The following is a 26,404-nucleotide window of genomic DNA, read 5'->3' as shown; positions in this document are numbered from 1 at the left end:
GCCAAATCTTCAGCCAACATGCAGATTTAAAGAATAAAATAAAATGGGCCTCAAATCAACTGTAGCTCCAAGTATTTGATCCTGTGCTGAGACAACACTGGTTGGATTCACCTCATAGTAGTAGTGAACACTGGTCTTAACACTGAAATAATTCCAGAAGTGATAGATGAGCTATAAGGTGTTTGGACACTAGTAACCAATTAACCTATATTTTTCTATTCCTTTGGATATTTAAGAAGAAACACTTGGTAATACACACAAGTTAGCTCATTAGAGCTCCAAGTCTGAATTTAATATGTATGTATTATTAGCGCACAATGTATTCAGTTCCACTGAATCACAGGTATTTTGTGAGGACGATGATAAGCACATTAGAGAACATTTTCTTACACTTAACCTGTTTTACTTTATATCATGCTTACCTTTCAATGGCCAATTCTTTGTTTGACAGTTGCTGGACTGTGATCACAACTTTCTTCTCAATTCCCTGTTTCAGTTTGAAATAAAATCTCTCTCTGTCCTTTGGTACAGGGCTAAAAAGAAAGAATTAGTTCCTTTAGCACACATATAACACAATATAGGTGAATAACTATTAGAAATATGATGTGGTGATAGCTAGAGCCTCATAAAATTATTTTCCTTTTATTTTTAGGGCATTTCATTTTATTTTATTTTATTGTGGGAGGCCCAGGGGGAAGGGTGTCTGGGCCTGCCCCGCAAGGGAGTGGGAGGCTCCGGGAGGGGTGTTGCAGAGTGAGGTCACCCTGCATTCACCCCACAGTGGTGCCATCTGTCCCATGGAGCTGGGCATGGCTCCCCACTCCAACAGTTATGACCTGGTACACAGGGTTGCAGAGCTGCTGGGGTTTGGCCTGGCTAACCCATGGGACATGAGCAGCAGGAGCCACCAACATGGGGTAGATTTTTTGTTTTATTTCATTTTATGTTGTGTTATTTCACATTTGTGAAAAACCACAGAGCTCTAGCGATAGCCACCCACTTAGTTCCACCAGTGCCACCCATGTCTGCAATCATTCAATATCTCCTCTTCCCCTTTATTCGTCTATCATCAGCAAATTAATAGCTTGGTACTGAACAAGAGGAATCTTTGCCCCACCCGCAGGGGCCTAAATTTCTGTACGTTTCATTTTCATGTTTGCAGCTATTATGTGGTGCATATTTATCTACTATAGTTTAAGACTGCTTCTCAATCAGTAGCTATCTTAAGTTACAGTATGAGAATATTAGGTGCCCATAGTTGGGCACCATGCAAAATATAAAAGCAGAAACAAGTGTTACACAAAACAAAAATTCCCATTGCTACCCCTTTCTATCCAAAATTCTCACATATCTGTATGTCGTAAATCATACCCAAAGAACACTGTGTGTTAAGAGAAGGGTGCTCATGCTTATTGAAATGTGCTTCCTTTCCCACCTCCACAATGCTTGAAGACATTTTTCCAAGATTTTCTCCTGTACCCTCAACACACTGATTCAAATTTATTGGCTTATGAAAACTCAGTTAAAAGAGTTAATTTACTCTACTGAAAGAAACCCCAGAAAACACTGGTACAAATTTTCAGCAAGCTAGGCCTCAATTATCTTTCCAAGTTCCATAGGCACACTTGAGTATGTACACCAAGAACTAGAATTTAAAAGTTACAAAACTTGATTAATATTGTTTTTCTATACTGCTTTTTATTTTTGAATCAGGTTAGGCTTCTACAAAAAAATGTATTTAAGACAAACAAAGCAAAAACCTCAAACAAACAAAATAGCATACAGCAAAAAGTAAACCAAAACTAGTTTCTTCACTAAATGCTGGTTAGCCACACATCCCTCAAAACAGCTGCACATGTCTTATGGAGACTTCTAATTTTTCTCCGTTTTTCAAATTACCTAAAATTTCCTTTACCATCATCTTCTTTGACCTCTAAGGAGACACTGAAAGTGAACACATCACTATCTGGGGTAGGAAGAACAGTGTCTTTAACATGGTCTGAAGCTTGTTTGGAAGACCGTCTGAATGCTGTTGAGAAACTATATAAAATTCTGCTGACCTGAAAAAGGGAGGGGGAAAAAAAAGAGTAAGAGCACCGACGCCATCCGTTCATCTGCCTGTGGAGAACATACACAGTTGTGATGTATTCCCTCAAGGAATCATTTCTCAGCAAGCATATTTTTGAAATTCTTAAAAAAATAATTTTGCCCTTCTTCTCTCCTTCTCCCCCGCTCAATTCAAGTGTTTAATAAGAATACGTGTTGAGATACCATAGTTTTAGTGTTACAGAAGTGTGTTCATCTCTGATGCAATATCTCAGAAATTATTATTAAGTCAGCAAGTTTCACCTAGACAAGTGATTTTCAACTTGTGGTCCGCAGACAATGTCTAACGGGTCCATGAAAGGTGACTATGAAAATAAAGTTTCAGATCCCAGAAAAGTCATTCCATTTTTCTGATCAAAAGTATGTGAATCCCCCACCTACAGGTCAAACCCCGAAGTGTTGTCATTACCATAAAAAACAAAAGTTTAGCACCCTTTCTCCTGCTGCGTCAAATGACCTGCTGAGCACGTGAGACATTTATGGTTGAGTTCTATTCAGTCCGTTTTCAGCTTAAGACTACTATGGTACGGATCTGTGGACCGCAGGCTGAATTTCCAAAGGGATCCACACCTTTATTCAAAAATTAGAAGTCCACAAATAAAAAAGGTTGAAAAACCACTGGTCTACGCAGTTCATGAATGTAATTTTGTTGCTAAATGACCTGCAGATTTTGTTATTGTAATTAATTTTACATTTAAAAATCTGTCCAGTTTATTGTTTGTACCTGCCAGGTCCTAAACTTCACATTCGCTTTACTTTTTTCTTTTTACCATCTCCACCCTCAAGACCCAATACTGTGCTGATCATCATTAACTCAAGGAAAGCAGAAGTCTGCTCTTTCAAATGTCCCAATGCTCTTCTTTAACAATCAAGAGGAATCCCTACTGAGGGATTTAAGACGTTCCGTTATAACTCCAAGGCCCAAGCACACTATCTCATTGGTAATCTCAACCCAGATTTCAAGCAGGAGTGAAGGATTATCTCCCAAATCTCCCCATTACATCATAGTGCAATAAATTGTAAACTAGGACTATGTTTGGGCAAGACCCACTGCAAGATAAACACTTTGGTAAAAGGCATTAAAGTAACTTCCTAAATTATTTTAATATTCAAGAACACACAGCTGCACATCTTGTGAAATCTACTGCACACATGCCAAAATACTGAGGTTTATTTTACATGATAGTATGTGACAGCAGATATTTAAAGACTGGGAACAATCATAGAAAATACCTTTATTACGCTCGGTAACAAGTCATGTGGTAGTATTTTATACTTACTGCCTCTTTAATCTCACAGGAGAAAACATGAATCTGGAACTCCTCTGTTCCACAGTAGCTTTCAGTAAATGCAAAGCAGTCACTCTCTGCAGTTCCATTTTGTCCACGTGCACAGAACAATATCTTATAGATTGGGAAAGAGGCTATCTCCATATTGCTGGTTTGGTCTATTATTCTGCAGGGGGGAAGTGACAAATGTGAAGTCAGTCAAATAAACTGGAACCAAATAAAGATATCCACCAGCTTCTTTCTGTAACTGAATGAGCTATTATGCAAAGTATCACTACTATTCAATGCAAGCACCCAACATTATAATACAATTAGAATCATAGAATCATAGAATATCAGGGTTGGAAGGGACCTCAGGACGTCATCTAGTCCAACCCCCTGCTCAAAAGCAGGACCCATCCCCAATTAAATCATCCCAGCCAAGGCTTTGTCAAGCCTGACCTTAAAAACTTCTAAGGAAGAAGATTCCACCACCTCCCTAGGCAACGCATTCCAGTGTTTCACCACCCTCCTAGTGAAAAAGTTTTTCCTAATATCCAATCTAAACCTCCCCCACTGCAACTTGAGACCATTACTCCTTGTCCTGTCCTCTTCCACCACTGAGAATAGTCTAGAACCATCCTCTTTGGAACCACCTCTCAGGTAGTTGAAAGCAGCTATCAAATCCCCCCTCATTCTTCTCTTCTGCAGACTAAACAATCCCAGTTCCCTCAGCCTCTCCTCATAAGTCATGTGTTCCAGACCCCTAATCATTTTTGTTGCCCTTCGCTGGACTCTCTCCAATTTATCCACATCCTTCTTGTAATGTGGGGCCCAAAACTGGACACAGTACTCCAGATGAGGCCTCACCAGTGTCGAATAGAGGGGAACGATCACGTCCCTCGATCTGCTCGCTATGCCCCTACTTATACATCCCAAAATGCCATTGGCCTTCTTGGCAACAAGGGCACACTGCTGACTCAATGTAAGAAATGTAAGCAATAAAAATGTTCAGTTTCAACTACATTTGTTTCAATACAATTTATATCAAAATAAAATAGGAAGCATATAATACTCTAAATTATATCGGAGCAGTATTCCTCATAAAAATCACTGCTCTGCAGTTAATCACCAGAATCAAAGGGTCTGGTTAACTAGGAACCACAGAAATTGTGAAAATGCACTTTGTATACATACATGCCCAGAAACTCAGCAAAGGGAAATTCTGTAAACTCCCTGTCTGAGAAGTTATTAGTAGTCTGAAATGTACGCTGTTATGCTGTATACTGCTAAAACGTCAAATAATGGTGAAAACTGACCTTAATATCTTGTCTAAAAATATCAATAAAAGGCACACGACCCCCATTTGAGGTCAACTTCTCATCAAGATTTCCTTTACCCTGTCCTGCAAGCTATTTTAAGGGCCTGATATTTTATTTTTGGATAAAATCGGGGCATACTACCTCCTGACAACCATCAATAGGAAAAAATCCAGCAAAAAGTAATAAACCTCAAGGCAACTCCAGCTCCTGCATTTCATAAAGAAAAAGAAGATATACAAACTGTCTCTGCCCAAGGAAGGTCTTGGAAGTGCCCTGAAGAAACTGGAGATACTTCCCCCTGTCATATCATGCCCAAGCATCAGCTCCTTCCTAAAAGTAAATCAAGGGCTAGTAGAAAGTACCCATATTCAAAGGTGTTCGGAATAAAATCACTTGAAATTAACTTTAGCTGGAATATGTGAAAGGCTTCCTTTCTAAAATTTGGCAAAAGTTACCAACACTGCAGGTATGCTACTCCAAATGATTTCTATATATCTTATAAATTGAATTTCTCCAAACACTAGGCCAGGGGTGGCCAACCTGTGGCTCCAGAGCCACATGCAGCTCTTCAGAAATTAATATGCAGCTCCCTGTATAGGCACCAACTCCAGGGCTGGAGCTACAGGCACCAACTTTCCAATGTGCTGGGGGGTGCTCACTACTCAACCCCCAGCTCTGCCAGAGACTCTGCCCCCACTCCACTCCTTCCCACTTCCTCCCGAGCCTGCCGTGCCCTCGTTCCTTCCCCCCACCCTGAGCCTCCTGCATGCCACAAAACAGCTGATCGGGAGGACTGCCGGGGGGTGGGAGATGCTGGGAGCAGGGGGAAGAAGAGCTGATGGGGGGCTGCTGATGTATTACTGTGGCTCTTTGGCAATGTATATTGGTAAATCTGGCTCCTTCTCAGGCTCAGGTTGGCCACCCCTGCACTAGGCTATGCTAATGCCTCAAACCTTCCTAACATAATTTTCTATCTCAATGTGTATTTAAACTAATACTTTATTCCCTAACTCAGAAAAGTCACCTTTTACATAATCTGCAACAATATGCATTGCATTAATACACCATTTTTATTTAAACAGAAAAATAGGTATCTAAGTTTTTCATGAAGTGGGTCAAAGCATTCACAGATCCACAAAATACACACGTACCAATGATGTGTATATTTTTTCTGTTAGAAGTGAACCCTCTTTCTCTCCATTTCCCTTGATTTCTCTCTTGCATGACACCTGCAAGTCTGATGCTTTAGCAAAGTCACATCATTTCCAATTATATATTAGCCTGGAAGCATTTCCAAGGCGCCACCTTGTGGTTTCCACCAAGAATCGTAACAATAAATATTTTATTGTGCAGGAAAACCAGATTACCAAAAAAGACTATGCTCATTCGGAACCTATTTAATGAAGGTAATTTTATTTGTTTTTGCTTTAAGAAACGGGTGCCAGGGAAACTAACTACACTGACGATGAAAAGCAGAGTCAGTAAGGGAAAACTAACAAAAAGGTGGGTCTTTTCCAAAGGAGGCAAACTTGTCTAATGCATAGAATTTCATTATGGAAAAAACATCAAGGATCTTCATTTTATGAAACAGGACCTACAACATACACTAATATATATACTGTATTTACAGAATTAAGCTCAAGCACAACATCTATAAAAGCAATATGAAGTAGATAAAATGATCATTTAAATCAATGGGAGCTGTGCCTACGTACTTCAGTTCTAAATTTGGGACACAGTACCAAGATCTCACTGTAACTGTATGAATACCCTCTTAAAAGGTTATTGGCATAGATTGAAATTACAACCTAAAAGAATGGCACTACTTACAGCCCTTCACAATGGTCAGCAATAGAATCTTCACAGCTGTCTTTTTGCAAGCTCACATTACTTTTTCTGTCTTCAAAAATACTCCATTTAGTGAGCATATAGGACTTTTGGGGAATATTACTGTAAAGCTAACTGCTTGCAACACCTTTATAGAGTCTACAATTACAAACCCTGTATATAGGAAAATGCTAATAATGTGAGCATGGTTTTGGTTATAGAAATAAAGCATGCTCAAGAACTTCTCAAATGTGATCTTCACTGATTTCAGCATTAGGTATGTTTATTCTGTAAGGACAGGCTGAATATTTCTCATTATACAGTGTGATCTGTTAAACACAATCTAGAATATTTCAAATTCCAATGCAAATTAACAGAAGGTAGAGATTTTGTCTCATACAATACATCAGGGAGATTGAATTTATGTGATTGAGTCCTACCATCATCATACAATAAAACTAGTTTAATATTAAAGGGTTCAAGATTCTAAGTTCAACTTGTGCATTTTTCTCACTGGATGTTTTACTTATTCGTTTAAATATCCTTGATTTTTATTCATTTTATCATTTCCTCAGCAAACAGAGTTTGTGATAAATTATGCTTTTGGACAGACCTACGCAGTTCAACTTCACTGGAAGCCCAGTGTTTGCAACCCAGGTCAGAATCTGAACTCTTTGGGTATGTCCATACTACCCACTGGATTGGCTGGCAGCGATCTATCCGACGGGAGTCGGTTTATCACATCTAGTCTAGACGCAATAAATCAAACCCCTCTCCCGCCCCCCGCGAGTGCTCTCCCGTCGACTCCTGTACTCCACCGCCAAGAGAGGCACAGGCAGAGTCAACTGGGGAGCGGCAGTAGTCGACTCACCACGGTGAAGACACCGCAGCGAGTAAGTCTAAGTACGTCGACTTCAGCTACATTATTCACGTAGCTGAAGTTGTGTAACTTAGATCGATCCTTCCTTCCGCCCCAGTGTAGACCAGGCCTGTGTGTCTGCGTAAGTAAAGAAGTACCATTGTAGTTCACCTTACAGAGCCTTCTGGGACATTCGGAACATAGAGAGTCACAGGAAAAGAGGACTGGCATGAGGACCTCAAAGCTTCCATAGCACGTAGAGCTTCTGACTCATTACGAGGAGCAGAAATCTTCATAGAACCTAGATACATCAGTTTGTTAAATAATACACTGTCCTCTTCTGGGAGTTCATTAGGGGAAGAGGGTCTAGGTGCCGAGATTTCTGAAAATGAAGAAAATAAATGTTAACAATAAAACTCTCAGCCATTGCATTAAATTAGTGCAAGTTAAAAGCTGCAAGCCTACATTTGTAAACCTAAAAGAAACTATCACTGTATCTGAACAAGCTCCCTGAAGCATTACCCTAGACAATGATCACATAGACCTGGAAGGGCAGTTATTCTGAATTATGGCCATTTCATATTTGTGAAGCTTTTGCAGTCATAAATGTAGTCAGGTTACCAAAAAGACATTTTAAGAACATCTCCATATTTAGTGTCAATCTCTCCCTACTGACTACAGGTATTGCTTGCTGAATGAGTGTGAGTAGCCTAAGGTTGATTCATCAATCTGAGCATTCTGCAAGCATCCCCACATGGGCCATATTGAGGAGATAACTGGTTAATGACTGGATATTGAGCAATTAGCAAGGTAATGCAGCTAGTCAGTTGAGGACAGTTAAAAGACAGACAGGAGTAAGAGAGGAAGGCTTGAGGGAGGCCAGAGAAGCCCAGAATCTCAGAAACCTTCTCCCCCAGTTTCCCCTCCCCCAGTCTGGGGATTCTTGGGACTAGTATCAGACCTCTGCACAGTCAGACTCACCTCAATTTTTCCTTTGCTCAGTTTCATCCCATAACTTCAGTACATACCCAAAATATCTTAACCAGTACCTGTATTGGAAGGGTCCAGAATTAGATGTAAAGAAGGTTGCTTTGTCTGACTGGCTGACACATCTTCAGCTGACCGTCTGCAAGCATCATTGGAGTCTTTACAGTCAGTAGAATAACTTATTTGGCCTTTTTCAGAATCTCTCAGTATCTCTTCCATGGCTTCCTCCAGCTGTTCATCTCCATTTGAAAATATCTGTACAAAGGACAAGACACAGAAGACTTACAAATTGTCTGCTACTTTTACCTTAAGAGTTATTACACAAATATTTGAAAAATATTTTCAAATTTGTTTTACTTTTTTAAAGAAGACATTTTGCCAAACACTTCTTCAGCTAATTATACCAGATATCCATGTTACTCATGTGGCTAAAGCCATGAATGCACCCAAGGCTCATCTGTGTTCATTAAACCAACAAACAAAATGTGTACAATGGAAGAATATATCTGACTACCAAAGGTTCCAACATCCAGTATTACAATGCAGCACCCAGTATAACTACTCAGGTAATGACAATTTATATATCCTCAAATCTTTGACTATATGCAGTACAGATTTCACCTCTCCAAGTACTTTGTATTGTATTAAAATGGCATCCATGAGTCACGAATGTGTGCTATACTCAGATAGTATATTAAAAGGCACACACAAAAATAAAAGTGTAATTAGGTATATCCTTCTCCTCACATTTTTAATATACATCTGTAATGAATGGCAAAATTAATTTGGAGGTTTTGTTCCTTATTCTATTTTCATTTACCTTTATTTTTTAAAATGTAACTGAGAATTAGAAACAGAGCTCTCTCCAGGTGTTCAGACAATAGTAAAAACATTGTTCAATTCAGTTTCTGTATACAGAAAAAGGGAAACTACCTAATCATAACAAAACACATCTAGTCAGTTGAGACAACTACCTGGGAGAGACATTTTCATATCTGCCATCTCCTCAGCACAGTTCAACTTTGAGCCACACTGAAAGATAATTTAAAATTAATTTCCTCACCATAATTTTCTCTTCTTTGAATGGGAGCACAGTGCTCTGTCAGTCAAGTATTGACAAGTTTTCTATCTTGTCACAGATTTTGGATGAAGAGAATAATATTCCTAATGAGCTTCCCCACCCCGCCCGCATCTGTCAGTTACTTGCCTGCTAAAGTGAAGAATAATTCACATTCAAATAAGCTCTTATAAGGGAGTGGTTTCTGACAATGCACTAGAAGCTTAAAGCTGATAAAATTACAGTAAGGTAAAAGTAGAACTTTTACGTTTCTCCCATATAAACAGCTGCTGCCCCCATGAGACAAGTACTTATAGGAAACGGCAAACAGTAAAAAGACATCCATCAAATTTAAGGGAAAGAAAAACTTAAGTCTTTCAGTATCTGATAGCTGCATTGGATGAGTTTTTATCTTCTAAGGCCTAGTACAGCAGTTCTCAAACTTGGGTCGGGACACCAAGGTGGGTCACATCCCCATGTTAATGGGGTCTCCAGGTCTGGCTTACACCTGCTGGGGCCCAAGGCTGAAGCCCAAGGGCGGCAGGGCTCAGGTTGCAGGTCCCCTGCCTGGAGCTGAAGCCCTTGAGCTTTGGCTTTGTCCCCGCCCCCACCCACCTGGGGTGGTGGGGCTCAGGCTTTGGCCCACTCACCCAGGGTGACAGGGCTTGGGCAGGCTCAGGCTTCGGTCCCCACTCCTGAGGTCAGGCTGTAATTTTTGTCATCAGAAGGAGGTCATGGTGCAGTGAAGTTTGAGAACCCCTGGCCTAGTAAACAGAGCACTGAAAACCGAGTGCACTGAAACCCAACATCTCCTCAAAGGTTCTCTGTGTTCCTGAGCCCATGAAGCAGTCATGCACCTGCTAGCGTGTGCACTCACTCAAACGGAAGGAGAGTTCTTGTATAACCGATCGCCTACAAGTTACAGGACTATCTTGCAACAGTAGACTTAACTATTCACTTTTTTAGATCCTCTATATAAAGACAAATTTGCATCAGTCTTTCCCCAGGGCTTTGTTTTATGCAAGTAAAACTTCACATCCTTGAGCACATCCAACACATTTCAGTGCTTCTCATGGTCTGAGCTGGCTTGGGGTAGAAAGAGGGCAAGGGAACACTGACTCAAATGGAAGGTTGTGTTTTTCCCAGGAAACAAATTCTAAATCTCATCTAAGAGGTACCTTAAAATAAATATAAATGTTTTTTAAAATTTAAATTAAATTTTAATGAATTTTTAAAAACCTACACCCAACCACCCAGCAAACCACTGTTTAATGGATTTGGTGAGTACTTGCAAAACTAGATGCCGAGACCTTAGAACAAGGGGCTCTCCTGGCTGTGTGTGGTTTCTTAAAAGCAGTGTTTCAGTTTTGTTCAAGAGACAGCTGCAGGTGCATCAGTTCCTGTGGCTGAAATTAAGGAGTTCTTCTGGTACGTGCCTGGACCGTCCTGATGGTATGATCTTCAATCAGCTGCCTGCCACACATCTTCAAATACTATGAGGCCACTATTTCCTTAGATATTGTGGAATTAGCAAGGCAGTTTTGCCCTCTCCCCATCATTTTATCTTAAGGACGGTTTTGAGTTGGATGGTCAGGTTTGCAATATTTAAGGTGCAGTAAATATGATCCAGCAGCTCAACTTCATCCTACAGAGCAGACAACCTAAATCATTGGATTGGGACTTGGCTAATGCAGAGCATCAGAAAACTGGTGAAAATCTTGAAATCCCAGCTCCGGCCTCCAAGGCTACTGTATGTACAAACACATGGAGCTGAGAGCACCTCCTTTGATCTTAGTGTTCTAACCACTTCTAGCACTGTAGAAATCCACTGAGTTAAGGAAGTTTCAAGCTTCCCTTCAACCTTTGACAAAACCCCTCTCCCTACCAAAACTGCTGCTAAATTAAAGGGAAAAGCTGGGCTGAAGAGAAAAACCTGTCTGGGCAGAGAGCTTAGGGACAGAAACGAGGCTGAAAGTATAGTGTAGTTATAAGCATGTCAGCAGTGGAAGTTGGGTCATTTTCTAAAAATTTCCCACCTGTGCCAACAGCTCTTCCTGCACCAAAGTTCACCATGTTGGAAACCCTTATGAGGCAAAGTCCCACAGCCAGAACCATCTGTAACACTATCAGCCAAAAACGCTTAGAGAAAGTCTGACGTGGTATTAAAAGTGGCTCCAGTTGCAGGAGTCTTGCCTGTATTAAGTGTTCCAATGTTATCCACAGTAGGAAGTTTTTAGAAAAAGAGTCCTTAATGTATACCAGTGTTTCTCAACCTGAACTTAAAAAAAAAAAATCATGACCCTCCTCCCCCAGTAAGACTTGAAAAATTGCAAACCCCTACCTTAAATCTAATTAAGTAAATTATGAATAATACTCAGAACCAGCGTTAGAGGGTGGCAAGCAGGGCAACTGCCCAGGACTCAACACTTCACGAGGCCCCATGAAGCTAAGTTACATGCTGGAGCCCTGCTACGCGGGACTCGAGCATGTAATTTAGCTTTATGGGGCCCCAGGCAATTTCCCTGCTTGCCAACCCCTAATGCTGGCCTTGCACTTGTGACCTCCCTAAACCCATCTCGTGACCCCTACAGGTCATGTCCCCCATGTTAAGAAACGCTGGTATAGACAATGCTTAGGAAGGCAGATCAATAATGCAAAAGTCAGTGCAGTCTATACACATATAGCTTAATCCTGATCTCATATACAAACAGCGAAACAGTGTTCTCAATCATAAAGCCACATTGTTTCCTATCTCCCAATTTGAAATTTTTAAATTTCTAAGAATAACTGGTTTCTTTTGTCGACTGTATAAATCAGAAGGATGCACAGATGGCTAAGTCTTGACACTTCAAGTTATTACATAAGTGACTGGACTGAAACCTTCATTAGACAAACAGATTTGCTCACTCAGGTCCATTCATTTTGCAAATATATACAGCAAGAACAAAAGTAAAGGATTTTAAGAATCTGCACAAACACCAAAGTCAATTAAATAAATTGTAATATAAATCTCAATCTTTTGGCGCAAGAGATTCTTACTACGCATTTAAGAAAAAAAAGTGTACTTTTAGTTGAGGTTTCTCATCTTTTGCACAGGGATCCTCAGGTTGCTGATGAACCAAGACAAATTCTTCACTGTTTAATGTGGACACAGATTCAGATGATTGACTAAATTTATCAAATGAGGACCGGACTTCCATTTCAGGACTGCAATCCCCTCCTGCTGCACCAACCTAATAAAAAAAAATGTACAAACACTGAGTCAGCTCTGAAACTGTACGCAGCTATCCTTTTCTAATTGATAAATATATTTAATAGCAGTTGCAGAAGAAAAATAGTGCCTAACAAAAAGAACAGAATATTTTAAATTATATAAACATAATGGTTAATGGGAACTCAAAAAGAGTTTTTATTTTTGGCCTTCCAAACCATGATTTTAGATAGCAAGACCCTATAAGAGACATTCATTTTCCTTCCCTTCCTGACCATTTAAAGGGAAGGTGAAAAACAATCTAAAAATATACTAATTAAAAAGGAGAAGGGATTAAAACACTCCGTTCTGAATTGTCATTTTCATTATTTCAAAGTCCCAACCACAAAATAAAATTGTTTGGCATGCTCTATGGTAGCTCTAGAGCAGGGGTTCTCAAACTTTTGTACTGGTGACCCCTTTCACATAGCAAGCCTATGAGCGTGACCACCCCTTTTATAAATTAAAAACAATTTTTAATATATTTAACACCATTATAAATGTAAAGTGGGGTTTGGGGTGGAGGCTGACAGCTTGCGACGTAATAACCTCACAAACCCGAGTGGTCCCAATCCCCAGTTTGAGAACCCCTGCTCTAGAGCCAAAACAAGTCTTTGGCTCTTCCCTAAAGAATGGTGGCTTCATTGTGCCCATGTCGACACATGTAACTCCAGCAAAGTTCAAGAACATAAATATGACCTTGAAAATTTGACCTCCTCTAGGCTTGCAGACGTCATAAACAGAAATCTTGGAATCACTGCAGAACTCCATTCTATCCAGGGACTGATTTATACAGATTTTATACAGTATACTCTTGTCAGAAGGCTGTGCTTCCAGCAAAGCCACTGTCCTGTGGTTGCAACTACTGTGGTAGAGATTACCAGCTGGGGTTAAAGTTTTAACTGTACCTGTGCTCTTTCAGACATCATCTCACCATTTCAAAAACACTCACATATTTAAGAAATATTTTCAGACGAATGATGTAATGTGAGCTCCACCCAAGCCTAGTTGAGAGATTCAGTGTTGCAATAAACTTTGTTCCAGAGTTTAAAAATCTCTGTAAAAATGTTCTCTCACTTAATGGCCAAGTAATAATCCCTTCCAGCACCACATTGGAAATGCATGAGAATAAAGACACAGGGAGGAAAGTGCAATGATGTGATTATTACAAAAACTACAACAATTAATGTCTGTACAATTGAAAATTTAACATGCTATATAAGTGCTTGGAGCTCACTTACTATATTACTCTATTATAGAGAAATTCCTGTTATAATGAAGTGGGGTGAAAGTGCTTCAACGCACTTCAGGGGATTTGAACTGCTCTGATTTTCACTGAAGATTCACTTTAGAATAAAATTTCACTGCCCTCTTCTTGGAATGCAGCAATTAGTCACCATGACAAATATGCTCAAACCCTGTCTACATTAGAACTCCTACTGTTGCTAGCACCCATAGTTGCACCATTGCTACAAGACAAAATATTTTAATGTAGACAAGGCTTGGCTGAAACCTGGGAGGAGAAATTGCCACGACCCCCAGTATGGTGAGGAACCATAAGTATGCCTCTCAATATTATTGATGCTGCTCCCTTAAGGAGGAGATTGAGCTGTTGTAAAGGGCCCTATGCAAACACTGCTGATAAAGGCCCCAAAGCTATAGGGAATAAGAAGAGGCCCTACCACTACTCCAAACATATTTGGTGGGCAGGCGGGAGGATATTTTTCCAAGTAGGCCTCATTTCATTATAGTGAAACTCCACTGAGTGAATTTTTGCATACGCTTGGTGAAGGGAAATGCTGGGGGGGTGGGGGAGATAACAGGACTATACTATAAGAGGATTATTTTACCGATTATTAAGTAATCTGAATTCTACCAGCAAATCAAGTCTTTCTTGAACAAAAATGTCCAGTAAAAACAACCTGTCTCCTCAAGAAATAGTGTTATTCTGCAAGATTGTTTTCCTAGACAGCCTTTCTATTTGATTAACTTCAATGTTATTTGTTATTTGTATTCAGGTACAATGTAGGAGCCCCAGTCCTGCTGTACCAGGTGCTGTACAAAACAACAAAACAAAGAGACACTCCTTCCCCACAGAACTTGCAATCTAAGTAGAAGAGACAACAGGTCGAAAAAGGGCAGAGGAGCACAAGAAATGAGGTAATACTGATCAACAGGGATCCTAGAAATCCATTTGCCACAGGAAAACATGGAATTTACATTTTTGCACAGAATCTTTAGTTTTTACCTTTGTGAAAAAATAAAAACATATTAACTGTTAACTAAATTTTACTGAAAATACCAGTGTCACTTACTCAATGTGCACAACTTCCACCTCTTGTAGTTGATTTTTGAATGCACTTTAAAATTTACATAGCTAAACATACTCCAATAAACTGCTTCTTGGGTATAGAGGTTTTTTCAACAGTATATAGGGATTCCTGTTTTAATGCATTTCCAATTTCACTTCAGCCTCCAGATGTGAGAAATTAAAGTTATGAGAAGATGCCAAAAAATCACCCCTAAAACCATGTCACTGAGTTTGGCAAGGACAACATTTCATGGTAATGTGCAGTTCTGTACTGTATGCACCACAGCTGTAGATTACATTCGAAGACAGACAAATACAAACTGCAATTATATTAATTTTATTATAATGATTAATTGCACTGGTAGGCTTCAAACTTGCTTTAAAATGTTAAATATATCAATAAAACATTGTGTTCAACTGACAGGGTGACTAAAAGGCAGTGATTTTTCAAAACACAAATTTAAAAAAATCAGATTTTTTTTATTTAAACTGGATTTTTTTGATAAAATGCTTTTTGAGGAAAAAACTAATCTAAAGATAAAGATACATTATAACTCAAAGGTATCCCATCATGGAATAGGGATTATAAATTCTAATTCTATAGTATGGGACAATGTGTTCATGTAATGTTTAAGAACAGTTTTGTAAATGAGTTCCAATAGATCATGGATTAGGGAAGCAATGGTATGGGGTCTCAGGGGCTTCTGTATAGATTATTTAGGTTAATCTTTCTATCTATCCAATGAGACTCAGGGCTAAGTCCAGAAGACACCATCGGAGATGCTTAGTTTTGCACTTCTCAAACTGTGGATTTGTGTCTCCAGAGATAAAATGCTTGTTAACAGCAAAAATGTAACTAACTAACTAACTAACTACCTACAACCCTATTGTCTCTCTGCAAATTTCTCTACACTGAGTCAATCCCTTACCTCTCTCTAAAAGTGCAAAGTTTCAAAAAGTTCAATGATTTAGGGAAGATTAGATCTGGACAAGGAGAAGTAGTCTGGAGATAAATGTGAGAAGGGAGGGTCAGGCAGTAGAAACAAAAGTGAAACTGTTTAAGCAGCATATTCCAGAAGGGGTAGCCTTCATTGATTTGAGATCAACTATACCATTCTCTCACTAGAGGCAGCAGGCCATAAAAGAGACCCAGTTTGGAAATATTTTAATGAAGTTCCTCTACGTGTGGGTAAGACAGGCATGCGTGCAAAATGCAAACAGTGCAACAAAGAAATGCAAGGACTGGTTGCCCGAATGAAACAACATCATGAGAAGTGTTCCTTCTCAGGAGGAAGCTGCGTTGAAGATAATGAAAGGAACATGTCTGAACATGCAGGATCTTCAGGTTGGTAAACTTTTTTATTTCATCCTTCTTTCTTAAGGACTGCCTGTCTTGCTTCTGGATTATTCTTGAATTCTCATGTTTGAGCAAAAAATATAGTAGTTACTCTATGGTACTATCATTTTAAATACAGTTGTGATCAAAAATAAATAGCTGAAATAGGCAGATCTTCCTTTTACAATTTCACCTTTAAAGTAGTACTGTCAGTCAATGCAATGAGTAATACTAAATGAGCAGTATGGTGGTAATAATGAAATAACTGCACTGACTTATTTTGTTTAGGAGAATCCATCCTCAACATACAGGATTCTGAAGACTATCCACCTTCAAGATCACCATCATTTTCTATAGTTTCAGAGTTATCTGCCAATGATAGTGTTTCAGTCACATCATGTATGTCACATAGCCACAGTATATCACCTGTAGCAAAAAGAAAAACAACTCCATCATCCAGAAACAACCATAGATAAGTTTGTGGTAAGAACCAGCAGATTACAAAAAGAGGTAATTGATGAAAAAATGGCCCCATTTGTTTATGCAACAAACTCTCCTTTCCGTATGATTGAGAACTCACATTTCATAAACATGGTTCAGTCATTAAGACCAGGATACAGTCCACCCAACAGAGCAGATGTCGCAGGCAAATTGCTGGATAAAGTGTATGAAACAGAAATTGAGCAGTGTGCAAAAGGTCTAGAGGGTAAAATTGTTAACCTCAGTCTTGATGGGTGGAGCAGTGTCCACGATGATCCTGTGGTACGTGCTTGTGTGACAACAGAAGAAGGGAATGCCTTCCTTACAGAAACAATTGATACATCAGGAAACACACACACAGCAGAATACTTACAAGTAGCAGCAGTAAAAGCTAAAAAAACTCAAATGTCTACTGCGCAGCTTGATCACAGACAATGCTGCAAATGTATCCAAGATTAGAAGAAATTATTTAGAAGAGAGTCCCAAGCTAATAACATACGTTTGCAGTGCTCATTTGATGCACCTCCTAATCAAAGACTTCAGTGTTCCAGAAATAAAGGCTAATGTGGTTGAAATTGCAAAAATACTTCCGTAACAACCATTTTACAGCAGCTGTTCTGAAAAAAGTGGAAGGAACCAAGCTAACTCCCACAAGACATGCAATGGAACTCGGTAGTGGACTGTTTTGAGCACTGTATCAAGAACTGGCCTAATCTGATGACAGTTTGTGAACAAATAGATGGCACTGTCACAGCCAAAGTTCTCAACACTGGGCTTAAGACAAATGTTGAACGCATTCCGAGTACCCTGAAACCTATTTCCGTAGCCTTGAACAAAACGCTGGGAAATAGCTGTTTTATTACTGATGCTGTTGAAATTTGGAAGGAAATGAGTGAGATCTTTAAGAGAGAAACATGCAATGACAGAGTTAAGTTACAAGCATTAAAAAAATGAATGGGACAAGCACCATCTCCAGCTCATTTTCTTGCAACTATTCTCAATACATGGTACCAGGGTCAAACCTTAACTGCTGAAGAAGAGGAGCTGGCTATGACATGGACATCTAGCAATCATCCTGTGACGTTGCACTCCATATGACTTTATTCATACTCATTAGCATATTTTCATATAATGTAACTGGAATATGCTTCTTGCAAAAGGTCTCTTGTAAGATATCATTACAAAGCTTATAATCTACTGAGTGTGGTCATCCTATTTGTGTGAAGTATCATTCTTGTATCTGAAGCTAGAAATATGAAATATAACTCTGCGGTCCTATTGTAATTATGCAAAGTGTAGGCCATAAATGGTGGTTTGGAATCTTGCTGGCTCCCATCAACTAGAACAATTGGTTGTAAATTGCTCTGTTTACTTGCAAGCCTTCCTGTGAGTCAGGCCAGGAAGAATGTAGGCTTGGGGTCTCACAGGACATGTGACCATGTCACCTAGGACTGGAATCCATCTTAAACCTGGTGCTTTTCCATTTAGGAGGAAGGGTGGGGACCCAGAGAGACAAGATTCCTGCTTTTTGCCAAAGCTATATAAGGGGGTGGAACAGAACAAAGTGGGTTCCAGTCATGAGAAATCCCCTAGTTACCACCTGAGCTGGAGCTAACAAGAACCGTACTGGGGAAAGGATTGGGCCCAGACTAGGAAAACTCATTGGAACATCTCTGAGGGTGAGATTTTATCATTTTTTTAATGTATTAGGCTTTTTGGTTTATTTTCCTTGGTAACTTACTTTGTTCTGTCTATTACTTGGAACCACTTAAATACGACTTTTTATATTTAATAAAATCACTTTTTCTTATTAATTAATCCAGAGCAAGTATTAATACCTGGGGGAGGAAACAGCTGTGCATCTCTCTCTATCAGTGTTATACAGGGCGGACAATTTATGAGTTTACCCTGTATAAGCTTTATACAGAGTAAAACGGATTCATTTGGGGTTTTGATCCCATTGGGAGCTGGAGACAGGAGCACTTATTAAGCTGTTTTCGGTAAAGTCTGCAGCTTTGGGGCGCATGGGTCAGACCCTGGGTCTGTGCTGGAGCAGACTGGCATGTCTGGCTCAACAAGGCAGGGTTCCGGAGGCCCAAACTGGCAGAGAAAACAGGCTCAGAGGTAGTCTCAGCACATCAGGTGATAATCCCAAGGGGGTCTCTGTGACCCAATCCATCACACATCCCTCCACAGTGCCAACTATAATAAACTTCAGAGCTAAAGGTGAACCATTCAAGAAACATATGTTTGCTGATGATGTTTTTAAGAAAATCACACCAGTGAACTGGTGGAAGTCACTTAAGCACTTGGAATCAGAGACACTTAACAGCAGTAGCTTCTTCCGACGGTGTAGAAAGAATATTTTCTTCCTTTGGACTAATTCATTCCAAATTGAGAAATCGTTTGGGACCTGAAAAAGCAGGAAAGCTTGTTTTTCTTTTCCAGATTATGAACAAACAGGAAAATGAAGGTGAGGACGAATGAGTTAGCTGCAGAAGACAATACTTTTAAGTTTCTCACATTGACCTGGCTGACACAGTCGATTTAATTTTTGTTTTTTTAAATATTTCATTTAACTATTTTAGTTAACAATTTTAACAAAAACAAACCTGATTTTAAAAAACTTGAATGTTTAACTAAATTCAAAAATTGATGTGCTTGTTTTGTTAAAATATTGTATGTTTGCTGTTGAAGAAAAAAATCCAGAATACAGACCTCCTAATACAGCATGGCAAGGAAATCCTCCAAATATTATTGATTAACCTGTTGAATTGGAGATATTTATGAAGTCATTGGGAGGTGAACTATCTGCTTCAATTACCTTTGGTAAATGAAATAACCAAACAATCGTTCATTTTCTGATATAGCTGTAAAATTAATCTGAAAAGTTTTCAGAGTAAATCACTTTAAAAATGTATAGTGTGTACCTTCTGTGACGAAGTGGGACTGTTCTTAATGTTTCCTCTGAATACTGTAGGGGTGCCTCAGTTTCCCCTATGCATTTCTTAAGTCTCTAGGTGGTGGGATAAGAGAGTGTAATTGTTACAGAGCAAAGGGCCAGGGTACATAAATAGCCGACACTGTCTCTTGGCAACTGATGGCCTGGGCCCTTCCCCCCTGCAAGGTGATAGCTAAAGGCTTGGAGAACAAAGGAATCAGGTGACCTCCTGGCCCGGGAAAGGGATGAAGGCGAGCGGAGGAGGGGCTGGAGGGTGAGTCAGTTTGGGGCTGGCTGGGGACGAGGAGTGAAGTGCAGATGTGGTTGTCTGGCTCACAGCCCCCCAAAATGGACCCGGCTAAGGGGTCCTGCTCTCTGTACCTACAAGCTCTGTTTTAGACCGCGTTCCTTCATCTAATAAACCTCTGTTTTACTGGCTGGCTAAGAGCCAAGTCTGACTGCGAAGTTGGGGTGCTGGACCCTCTGGCTTCCCCAGGACCCAGCCTGGGCGGACTCGCTGTAGGAAGCGCACGGAGGGGCAGAGGATGCTGAATTCTCCGAGGTCAGACCCAGGAAGGTGGAAGCTGTGTGAGCTTTTGACCTGAAGACAGTCTGCTCACAGAGAGGAGACTTCACCAGAGTCCTGCCTGGCTTTGTAGGGAGCAGTTCCAGAGCATCGCCCAGGGACTGCATGACACCTCCTAAAAATGAAACCTACATCTATCTCTGTGGTGTAAAGAATATGTATTAGGTTTATAACAACCAACAAGAATGCACTTTTATGTAGAAATCCATGATTAAATCACTAGTCTTCCTGACTAATGATTTAAATCAAATCCACCCTATCAACTAATACCTATATATCGTGGCTAGGGAAACTAAAGTTCAGCATTTCATTTTAATTGTGGAAAAACACAGATTTTTATGTATTTTTTTAGTCAGAGCATTTGGGGTTTTTATCATGGAAAACTAGGATCCTGCTGATCAATATGGCAGGCAATGGTCTCAACACACTTGCTGTCTAGCCATTGTTGTTGTTGTTTAAGACATCCTGGCAAAGGACAGTTTTAACACAGTACATTTGCAAATGTTTACAGAAAGCTCCTCCCAAGCTAGAGGGGCAGTATGGTTTAAAGCACAAAAGTGCTTGTCTGAAAATTTTACCAGTGGGCAACAAACACTGGCTTCATTGGCAGGAGATGGGAGTCAATGTCTCACTAGCGAAAGAGAATAAGCAGTGTGGCGTTAGGCTGCAAAAGGTCTTAAAAGTGAAAACAAGAAGTTTATGTTTCATGTAATGGAGAAAGAAGAGCCAGTGGATGCAAAGAGAAGGATGACATGGAAATGAACTTTGTGACTTTTTTTTTTTAAATAAACATGAGTGGTGCAAAATTGCATTTACCGAGTCCAGAGAACACATTGCAGTAATTTAGATGCAAGATGACAGCATGAACAAGCATTTTGGAAATGTGGATAGATAGATAAGAAAAGGTCATATCCAGGGCCACCCCAAGGCATATGCGGAATACGCAGCTGCGTAGGACACCATGAAATTTGGTGCCCCAAATTTCATAGTCCCCTAAGCAGCCACATGCTGCATACGTGGCAGCACCAACTCCAGCGGCCAGCCCTATCCCCCCGCAGGCCCCCACGCGGGCTGCGCCCCCTGCAAGGGGCAGGGCCATCCCAGGGGGTGCCAACTCCCTCCACCCCGGCTCTTAGTCTCCGCCCCCAGCCCAACCCCCATTCCATTTCTTCCCCCAGCGATGGATGCAACCCAGAGGATTAGCAGGGGGCCTGCGCCAGCAGCAGTGGTCGGGCCCAACCCCGCGCTCACCGGCAAGAAGCAGAGCAACCCATCCCCAGCCTGCTCCACTGTGGCAGCTCCCAGCCACATTGCTCCGCTTCCCGCTGCCGGTGAGTGCAGGGGGTCTACCCCCAAGCAACAGGGCTGGGGCCTGGGCAGGGGAAGCGGAGAGGGCTGGGTCGCTGCACTTCCTGCTACCGGTGAGTGCCGGGGGGTGGTGCTTTCCCCAACACAAACATCCTGACGCAAGCGACACGGCTGGGCCCGGGGAAGCAGAGCGGGCTGGGGCCGGGTCGCTCCACTTCCTGCAGCCGGCACCAGGCCCCCTCCCGCTAATCCCTCGGGCCGCTCTAGGCCTGTGGGGGCCCCCCCAAAACAGCTCCCCACAGTTCCTGCTTCTTGAGCGCAGCCCATCCCCACCGCAGGGAGGGTAAGACAGGTGCTTGGGCTGCTTAGGGCACCATAATTGGCAGGGATGGCCCTGGTCATATCTTAGCTATGTTATGCAAAAAGACTCAGATTTTGACACAGCCTGAATGGGAGGGTAATTTCAGATAAAAATCTAGGCCTGGTGTCTTTTCAAGATACCCTCTTTTAGATACTAAAGAAGTTTGATATATTGTCATATGGCAAACAGCAACTTTACAGCAGCATTTGTATTCTAATATAGAATTTCTGCTCTATCACAAGAGTAACTTCTCATCTCAGAGACAGTTGACAGTCATTCAGCTCCTTTTAGCACCACAATATAGAACAGAAATGGGTGTCAGTACTTTTGTCTTGTGCTGTGAGGATAGTTGGGACTGAGGTACAAAAGTAAAAATGGCTTCCCCAGAGTACAAGTGGAAGATTGAACATGCTACTCAGTACCTTTTTGACGCTGAAATGCATGAATGAACCACAGAAGTGATTGATTTCTCATCTCCCTTAGCCCATTCTAGTCATGTGCTATTTTGATAGCAAAGGCTTTGTACACAAAAGTTAGTATGACACCATCCATGAGCCAAAGTAGCTTCCCATACCATGTACAAATTAGCCACCAAGTATTAAGAATTATCAACTTGAGTCACATTCCAGAGCATATAGCATAAGTATTAGAATGACTGCCTAAAGACATGATATACACTCCCAAAATGCACACCAAATTTAAAAGTTACCCCTAATTTCTTTCTTTAATGAGCTGCCTATAAAAAAAATATTCACATATACCACATAATAAACATTTGGATGTTGATACATCATACAGCTGAACACTTACCAAGTGACATAGTAATCTAGTAAAGCCTGTTAAGTGATCCATACAGATTAAAAGATCTTTATGAAGCAACTGACTATCTTGTGGGGCAGGGGAAGGCGCCGCACACAGACAGTAATTGAGGATGTAACATGCTCTTTTATTACCGAAAGAAAACAGAGGCAGTTCTTTACTGATTTTCTGATTACTTCTAGACAACAGGAGGTTATGAGGACTCTCTTTGGTAGCTAGTTTTACTCTTGTATATTAGCACCTTCCCCATCTCTCTCACTACCAATGGTTTTGAATTTAAATTCTTCCCTTCCTAAATCATAGCAATTTAAAATGTCAGAAACGTTAATGGGTTTGGTTTCAAGGAACAAGACTGAAGTTATGATGTAGCAGGCAGGCAGACAGGTTTATATATTCTAAACTAAATCTACATATCACACATTCAAGTTTGGCAGGTTATAACCCACAATACGATCACAAGGCTACTCTAGAAGCTCTCTTCCCTGGAATATATATGGCTGCAGTGAAGACGGGGAATCAGCTTCCTCGAAGAGAGGCACTCCTAGAGCCCAGGAAAAGACAGATATTTACCTCTCGTAATTATTCTTCGAGATGTGTTGTTCATGTCCATTACAATTAGGTGTGCGGGCCTCGCACGCATGGACGTCAGAAACTTTTCCCTTAGCAGCTCCCATTGGGATGGCAGAGGAGCCCCGGCGCCCTTATGGTGCTGTATATAGTATCCAGCCAGCCCGACCCCCCTTTGGTTCCTTCTTGCTGTAGACTCCAACAGAGAGGAAGATGAGGGAGGATATTGTAATGGACGTGAACAACACATCTCGAAGAACAACAGTTACGAGTGGTAAGTAACCGTCTTTTCTTCTGCAAGTGCTTGTTGACGTCCATTCCAATTAGGTGACTTCCAAGCTGACCATCAGAGGTGGGTAAGAGCCAAAGAATGACTGACTGGAGGACAGCCCTGCAGACCGCTGTATCATCTCTGGACTGTTTGTTGATGGCATAGTGAGATGTAAACGTATGCAATGAGGACCAGGTAGCTGCTTTGCAGATTTCGTGGATGGGTACAGGCACCAGAAAGGCAGTCAAAAATGCTTGCACTCTCGTTGAATGGGCTCTGATTGCCGGAGCTGGGACCTTAGTCAGCTCATGGCCAGTGCGAATGCAGTCTGTGATCCAGGACAAAATGCGCTGAGAAGATAGAATGAAGGCCCTTCATTCTATTGGCTATGGCCATGAACAGTTGGGTTGATTTGCGAAAAGGCCTCGTGCGTGCTATGTAGAATGCTCGGGCTCTTTGAACATCTAGCGTATGCAAGCTCTGCTGCTGCGGGCTCGTCTGAGGCTTTGGAAAAAACACAGGCAGACAAAATGTCCTGTCCCATGTGGAACTGGGAGACCACCTTGGGGAGGAATCTAGGGTGCGGTCTAAGTTGCACCTTGTCCTTATGAAACACCTTATAAGGGGGTTCGGAGGTGAGAGCCTTTAGTTCAGATACTCTCCTCGCCAATGTAATGACCACCAAGAACAATACCTTCCATGAAAGGTAAAGGAGGGAACAAATAGCCAGGGGCTCGAACAGCGGGCTCATTAGCTTGGAGAGGACCAGGTTCAGATTCCAGGTTGGTACTGGCGGTCAAGAGTAAGGGTATACCCTCTCCAATCCCTTGAGGATATGCACCACCATGGGATTTGAGAACATCGAGCACCCAGATTACCCTGGATGGAAAGCTGAGATACCTGCCTGGTGTACTCTGATGGATGAAAGTGAGAGACAGTGGTGAGCTGGAGCTGGTTAGCACGAACCGGTTAAATTTTGAAGCTGGTTTAGAACTGGTTGTTAAAGGGGTGGGCAAACTCCAACCCGCGAGCCACATCCAGCCCATGGGACCGTCCTTTCCGGCCCGCCTGAGCTCTCAGCTGGGGAGGCTCCCCTGAGAATTCCTTTTTAATTTTTACTCACCCAGCGGCGCTCCGGGTCTTCAGCAGCACTTCGGCGGCGGGTCCTTCACTCGCTCCGGGTCTTCAGCGGCACTTCAGTGGCACATCCTTCAGTGCCGCCAAAGACCCCGAGTGACTGAAGGACCTGACGCCGAAGACCCGGAGCGACTGAAGGAACCGGTTCTTCAGCTTTTGGCAGCTCATCACTGGTGATGGGCCTTGTTGCTTGAGGTGAAGCAGGTAGTCCAGAATAACTGGGATAGATACCTGGAGCGGTAACAGACGTCTGGGTTCACACCAGCAGGAGAACCTTTTCCACTTGGCCAAGTAAGTTGACCTAGTGGAAGGTTTCCTGCTGCCAAAAAGTATTTGTCTTGCTGGCTGACAGCACTGGCTCTCAATCAAGTTTAGCTTGAGCTTCCAAGTCATGAGGTGCAGGGACTGTAGGTTCGGGTGGAGAAGGGGCCCATGGTCCTGAGTGATCAAGTCCAGATACAGGGGTAGGGCTATTGGGGCATCTGCTGATAATTCGAGGAGTGTTGTATACCAATGCTGACGTGGCCAGGACAGGGCAAGCAGGATCACCATTGCTCTGTCCTTGCGTATCTTGAGCAAGACCCGGTGGATCAGCAGGATTGGAGGGAAGGCATACTTCAGGGCCTCTCCCCCACCGCATTAAGAATGCGTTAGAGATAGAGCCCGGGCTGTGGTTTTGAAATGAGCAGAATCGAGGGCACTGTCTGTTGTCCTTCGTAGCCAATAGATCGACTTGGGGATAACCCCACTTTTGGAAAACTGACTGCAGGACATCTGATCGGACTGACCACTCGCGAGCTTGGTAGGACCTGCTGAGGTGATCTGCCAGCTCATTCCTCACCCCAGGGAAGTAGGATGCTTCCAGCTGTATGGACCAGGCTATACAGAAGCCCCAGAAGAGCCGAGCCTCGCGGCAGAGGGGCGAGGAGCGAGCTCTGCCCTGTTTATGTAAAACATAGCAGTGGTGTTGTCTGTCAGGACGGTCACGCTGTGACCTTGCAAAGTGGCGTGAAAGGTTTGACAGGCCAGATGAACCACTCTGAGCTCCTTCCGGTTGATATGAAGGAGTATCTCATCCTGCGTCCACAGACCTTGCGTTCTCAGTTCCACTAGATGTGCACCCTAACCCAGATCAGACGCATCTGTTACTAACATCAGTGAAGGCTGGGTTGTGGCGAAGGGGACTCCCGCATAGACGACTGGTTGGTCCAGCCACCACACAGAGACTCTTGGACTTGGCCGGGTAGTTACTATCATGTCCAGGCTGTCTCAGGCCAGGCGGTACCATGATGTGAGCCACACTTGTAGGGGTCTGAGTCTCAGTCTGGCATGCTTGACTATGTAAGTACAGGCTGCCATATGGCCTATTAACTTCAGGCAACCCCTCACGGTTGTGGTGGGGTATTGTAATATCGTCTTGACAATTTGTTCTATGGCCTGAAATCTGGGTTCTGGGAAACTTGCTTTTCCCTGTACTGAGTCCAGGACCGCCCCTATGAATTCTATCCTTTGGGTCGATATGAGTGACGACTTGCTTATGCTGAGAAGGAGCCCCAGTCTGTGAAGGGTGTCCCTGACCAGTGTAACATGGGACTGCTCTTTGGAGTGCCC

General features: G+C 41.9%; 1 protein-coding gene across 4 annotated transcripts in view; it reads right to left on the bottom strand.

Annotated features, from left to right (window-relative positions):
• RABGAP1L (RAB GTPase activating protein 1 like) overlaps nt 1-26,404 on the bottom strand; it is a 551,596-nt gene that overhangs the window by 448,860 nt on the left and 76,332 nt on the right. For all 4 annotated transcript variants that reach the window (XM_048861147.2, XM_048861149.2, XM_048861150.2 and 1 more), the window contains exons 2-7: nt 12,492-12,659; nt 8,432-8,624; nt 7,554-7,764; nt 3,387-3,561; nt 1,900-2,060; nt 423-533 (exon numbers count right to left, since the gene is read on the bottom strand). In XM_048861147.2, the coding sequence (XP_048717104.2) occupies nt 423-533; nt 1,900-2,060; nt 3,387-3,561; nt 7,554-7,764; nt 8,432-8,624; nt 12,492-12,626 (986 nt within the window). In that variant the 5' untranslated portion in view covers nt 12,627-12,659. The remainder of the gene's footprint in view (nt 1-422; nt 534-1,899; nt 2,061-3,386; nt 3,562-7,553; nt 7,765-8,431; nt 8,625-12,491; nt 12,660-26,404) is intronic.

Source organism: Caretta caretta, chromosome 8 (assembly GCF_965140235.1).
Source record: "Caretta caretta isolate rCarCar2 chromosome 8, rCarCar1.hap1, whole genome shotgun sequence".
In the NCBI taxonomy this organism is placed as follows: domain Eukaryota; kingdom Metazoa; phylum Chordata; order Testudines; family Cheloniidae; genus Caretta; species Caretta caretta.
This window is presented reverse-complemented; position numbering and strand designations above follow the sequence as displayed.